Consider the following 5,622-nt stretch of genomic DNA (forward strand, 5'->3'; position numbering starts at 1 on the left):
CACACCCGTCCGGCGCCGTGCGGTGAGGGGCGGCTTTGTCCGTCCTCCCCGCCGGCGGAGCAGCGGGGGGCGCGGGCCCCCCGGGCCGCTTTGCCCGGGGGCCTCCGCCCTCACAGCCTGGCTTCGCTTCCAGCGTGCATCTGCGAGAAGAACAAGCGTGTCACCAACTGCAGGATGGCCAACGGCGAGTGCTGGTGCGACTCGGTGGGCTCCGGCGTCTCTGTGAACTGCAACACTCGTGAGTACAGCGGGCGTGCGGGGCCGCCCTTGGCCTGGGCGCGCTCCCTGGTGCGGGGCGGAGAGGGAGAGCGCCAGCTAAACTCATGGGAATACGTGAAAATGGCCATTGAGTTCACAGCAAATAGTGGTGGTAAGGGAGGAAAGCGACTTGCCGGCCCCCCACGTTAGCTGGCGGTGGAAGATAAGCGTTTAAGATTCCTCCTGTGTGGATGCGCGTACGCTTATACTGATGGAGGCTCAAGGACTAATTTTTAGCTCCCTTGTAAGCACATATCGTGACTCTTCTTTCACTTCTGGACTTGTAGGAGCCTTGTCTTAAGGCCTGGCTCTTGGTTCAAACTCAACTAAGCTGTAAGTGATCCTCTCGCTATAAGAAATGGAAAGCGGCTGAGCTTCTTACGCGTTTGCCTTGGGAAGCTGACGTGCCCCAGTTGTGTTGGCTTTAGGCACCACCTATATGTTCCTGCTCTTCCTTGTAATGCCTTCAGATGTGGCTCCTTCTGATGTAAACGTGTGCTTTCACAGACCAGTAGCTCTGTTTTGAACGTGTATGGTTTGACATCGTATAACGTTATTTTCTGGTAATTTTTAGTGACTTCAAAATGCCTGTTGATGAAAGCAGAAATGAGAGGCTCAAAATCAGGTCGTCGTGAGAAACCAAAAGATGCGTTTGAAGATACTGATGGCCTTTATGATCCCGAGTGTGAAAATACTGGTATTTTCAAGGCAAAGCAGTGCAACGGAACCACCTGTTGGTGTGTGAATACAGCTGGTGTTAGAAGAACTGACAAACATGATGCAGACTTGAAGTGCAATCAATTAGTCAGAACAACGTAAGTCTTTCAACAGGGTGTTCTGTGACATAAAAACACTCCTGTGTTAGGTTCTGCCTCGTAGATGATTTATCTGGTATGAATGATGTGCTGGGAATGAATGAAGACGGAGCAATAAACGATTACTGCTTTTTTTCTTTTTCTTCAGAAATTAGGAGATACTGAAGGATTTTGGAGGGGGCTTTCTTTTTCTCTTGCTGCTCTGTTTTTTTTTTTTTTCCCCGAGGTTAGATTTTTTAGTACGTGTGGTTATATGTACGTGCTCTAAGAATATTCATTGTACTTGCCTGTTACTTCAGGTGGATCATCATTGAGATGAAACATGCTGAGAGAAACACTCCTCTGAATGCTGAATCTTTAAAGAAGTAAGTGATGATAGTAAGATGTTATGGTAATGCCTGCATACACTACTAGTTATCTAGCGTATTTCTAAACAAATGTTTAAAAGCATTGTCAAACCTCTGAATTCATTTGTAAGACACCTTATAAGTGACCTACAGATCCTTCATGAAACTGCTTTAATTTTTATTGGCAAAAATTAACAGCTAATGAGAGTTACTTCCATTTAAAATTGATTGCTACTTTTTTATATCAAATCAATATATAATGAAAGAAATAGAAAGTGAAACTGCCCAAAAAGTAAACTGACAAAGATGGCAGAGGGACTGCATAGAAGCAGCAGGTGAAACAATAGTTTAGCTATTTTTTGGCTAAAACAAAATCCTGTATCTCTCTGTGAGAGGTCATATAGCAAGAAAAATATGTCAGTAGCTATTGAATTCCATCCACAGCCCCCCTGGAACAAAAGTTGCTACTCTAGCTTCTCTTCTGAACTCTCAAAACTGTTCAAACTCCTCTCTAACACTGCAGCGATCTATGTGCTTATTTTTCAGTAAGTGCATCTTCACTGTTGGGAGTTAACAGAGCTCTAGTATAAATCAGTAATGCAAGTCGCACTGGGTTTGCTTGGGATGGACTTCATTTTCTTGGTATTTCCTTGGTAGCAGTCAGTATGGTGCTGTGTTTTAGACTGGTGACAAAAACAATGTTAAAAAGTCACCGGTGTTTTAGCTGTTGCTGAACAGCGCTTAAATAGTGGTGAGCCTTCTCAGACTCATTCTGCTGCACCAGGTTGGGGATGGGCAGGAGGTTGGGAAGGGGATGCAGCAGAGACTGCTGACCTGAATTGACCAAAGAGATGTCCCTTATTGTATGTCCCATATTGTATGTCATGCTCAGCAACAAATCGCGGGGGGGTGTGTCCCAAGTAGCCATGGGATAGAGATTGGCTGAGCATCGATCTGCTGTTGATGAGTGACTGCTTTTATGTCACTTGGGGCTGTTTTTCACAGCTGTGGCTTTAATATCTTTACAGGTTCTTCATGGAAACAATTACCAATCGTTACCTGCTGCATGGACGCTACATAAGTAGTGTTGTGGTAAGAGGCACATAATTTTTAGTAAAGTATCAGAATTTTATTTTGTTGTGATTAACTCTGAAAACTCTTGTTTGACTAATGCAGTACAGCATGAGTCTTACTAAAAACTCAAAATAGTGACACTTGCTGAGCAGCTAGCAAATAGCTGTATCTGAACTGAAATACTGAGAAATTGCTCTCCTCAGTCTGTAGATGAATTCTTACTTTGGTTCACTAAAAAAGTGGAATTTGAATCGTACTGTAAACAACTCGTTTGAGAACAAGTACCAGAAACTTGATTCAGGATGTGAGTTCACAAGTTGGATCATTATATTTTGTTATGTATTTAATATTTGGATTTAAATTAGCCCCTTCTTAATATTATGCTTTTTTTTTTTTTCAGTATGAAAAACCTTTCATTACCATTGATTTGAAGCAGAATTCCTCAGAAAAAGCTCCTGGAGATGTGGATATAGCTGATGTGGCCTACTACTTTGAAAAAGATGTAAGTGTGTCATGGGTACAGTCTGCCATAGACTAGATGTGTATATTGCATTGCAGTCAGCACTCGTACTGAGTACTGGCTAAAGCAAGATGAAATATTGCAGTGCCAAGATGAATGTCTATTACAACATGAACTAGCAAGTCTCTCTTTTTTTTTTTTTTTTCCCTTCTATCCTTAGGTAAAAGGTGACTCCATCTTTCATAATGGTGCGCTAAACATGAGCATTGATAATGAAAGGCTGCTTTTTGAGAGGACAGTGGTCTACTATGTTGATGAAATAGCACCGGAGTTTTCCATGAAGTCTCTGACTCCTGGCCTCATTGCTGTCATTGTAGTAATAATAGTAGCAATAGTTGCTGGAATTGTTGTTCTGGTAAGTTCTAACAAAGCTGCCAGGCGGAACGGGTAACAGGGTAATTTGTGGAATAACAACATACCAGGGTAGTTGGACTTTGATAGAAACAATGTGCCTCTGTAAACTGGCTTCTTTTTTGAGACTTGGGAGGTGGGAGAGAGGTGATGGACATACATACCATCACTGTTTCAGGTGATGACTGAAAGGTGTTGTGTGGAAGATGAAAGTATTGGGGGAAAAAACTCATTGAGGTGCAGAAAGTACCTCCTGATTTAGAGTAGTCAAGAGTGACAGCTAGCCTCTCGTGTACCTCGCTTTGGAAGGATTGGGAAGGGACAGCTTCAAGTTTGGAGTTTTAAAAGTCAAAACCAGATAAAGTTACCTGTAAGTCAAGGTTAAATAAAGCTTCACAATTATTCTGTTGTTCTCTTACAGGTCCTTACAAGGAGGAGGAAAGGGAAGTACGTGAAGGCAGAGGTAATTAATTCCTGTTTATGGTGTATGTGTGAGGAGGTTCTGGAGAACCTCCTCTCAGGTTTGTTGTAGTTTGTTAAAAGCTTGCTTTGGGTGCTTCAGATGTGAAGGAAACAGAAAATACTCAAATTCTGTTAACTAGTTTCCATCGCTGTGGTTCACCCTGTTGGTTGTGCACTAGTTTCAAAGGCAACTGATGATCTGCTGCATTTCCCAGGGGTGGGTGGGGGGGTGCTGACAGCAAGTACTGTTTTTACATATCTATAGCAAGGGCTATGCAATCCACAGGAAGTACTGATAGTCTTGTTCTGTTGTGAAGACCTTTTTACTCTTTGCATGGAGCTTGCAGTTTATATTGCAGAGCTACTTTCCAATGGAGTAGTAACAAATGGTACTGGTGCATGGTGCTTTACCCCTGGTGTAGAGCCTTTTGTAAAGGAATCCAAAGGGTGTTGTAGATAAATAGTAAAGCCTGCTCCCTATGCATACCCCAAAGATGTTTTTAAAATAACAATTAAACAAAGCTTAAGTGTTGCAGTGGTCTTGACATACTTGATTCTGTTTGTGCTCGATTCTGTTCCTCTGCTAATGAAAATCTGGGTTGTTAAGTCCTATTGACTTCTTGGGTCTCCTGTTGAGAAGTAGTACAAATTTTGATCTCTCTCTACTTCCTCCCTTCCAGGTAAAGGAAATGAATGAAATGCATAGAGGGCTGAATGCATAATTAAATCGGCTGAGAACAGAGTAAGATTCAAACAAGAAGACAACAGAAACATCAGAGGCATGGATCTTAACTCTTAAGATTCCTCCTGAAAGGGAGGCAATTGTGCTTGTGTAATGATTGTTAAAACTCTTAACAGCCAAGACTGGTAACCATGCTACTACTTTTACTATTTGTTGAGAGTTAAATCTTAACCGCCCCATCTTACTTAAGTCAAACTTAACTACCACTCCCTGATTTTATTTTTATTATGATGATGAAATGAGTTGACAACTGCTGTTACTAGGGTTTTGGAGCATACGTGCTTAAATGGTTATTTTACCCTTGTGGGAGGTTTATTGAAGATGATAATGATTTTTGTAGTTATGTTGTAACAAGACTCTCTCCTGTATAACTGAACATGACAATTTTATGTCTTGTTTGTACATATTTGAAGTTGCTGGAACTTTTTTATGACTTGAATTAATAAAACTTTGAAACAGGCTTCTAATTCTTCTATGTTGAAATGATGATGATCTGGTAAGTTACCATGCTTACAAATTTAGCAATGTAATATTTCCTTAAAGCAAGCAACCTCAGCATAGGTGAAAACATTCTAGAACTCCCACTTAACAAAGTTTGTATTAACCATCTAATAGCTCAGTAGCATGATTTTTTTTTTTTCTTAAAGCTGTGAAAATATACTCTATCCTATTTTCCACTCTTACTGTGCAACAGGAGTAAAATGATAAAAGATGGATTGTTTGTATAAAAAAATAAACTTGCTGTGAATGTAGCAATTTCAGGAATGCATAGACTGCTCTTTCAAATGCTATGTAAGTATTTATAATAAAACAAGCCTCTAATCTAGAACATCTGTGGTGTAGGGTTGGGGGTGGGTAGCCTTGGCATCTGTTGGTGGAGCTGGGGAAGAGCTGTTACACCATTACCGTGATTTGCATAGCTATCCATTGCGAAGAAGTTGTTGCATAGCTAGAATCTGTTTCTGCTGTTATTACTGTTTACTGCCAGGGAGGCTGACCGAACTCACGCAGGCTATCTGCCTCCCAGAGCTTTGGATAAAAGAGCTTGCTTTG

General features: G+C 41.3%; 1 protein-coding gene across 1 annotated transcript in view; it reads left to right on the top strand.

Annotated features, from left to right (window-relative positions):
• The window catches only part of EPCAM (epithelial cell adhesion molecule), a 12,206-nt gene extending 7,657 nt beyond the window's left edge, over nt 1-4,549 (top strand). Inside the window, exons 2-9 of the mRNA XM_009894851.1 lie at nt 134-238; nt 833-1,073; nt 1,373-1,438; nt 2,449-2,512; nt 2,895-2,996; nt 3,175-3,369; nt 3,787-3,828; nt 4,508-4,549. Coding sequence (XP_009893153.1) covers nt 134-238; nt 833-1,073; nt 1,373-1,438; nt 2,449-2,512; nt 2,895-2,996; nt 3,175-3,369; nt 3,787-3,828; nt 4,508-4,549 — 857 coding nt within the window. The remainder of the gene's footprint in view (nt 1-133; nt 239-832; nt 1,074-1,372; nt 1,439-2,448; nt 2,513-2,894; nt 2,997-3,174; nt 3,370-3,786; nt 3,829-4,507) is intronic.
• Nucleotides 4,550-5,622: the final 1,073 nt, after the last annotated feature.

Source organism: Charadrius vociferus, unplaced genomic scaffold (genome assembly GCF_000708025.1).
Source record: "Charadrius vociferus isolate BGI_N301 unplaced genomic scaffold, ASM70802v2 scaffold411, whole genome shotgun sequence".
Classification (NCBI taxonomy): Eukaryota; Metazoa; Chordata; class Aves; order Charadriiformes; family Charadriidae; genus Charadrius; species Charadrius vociferus.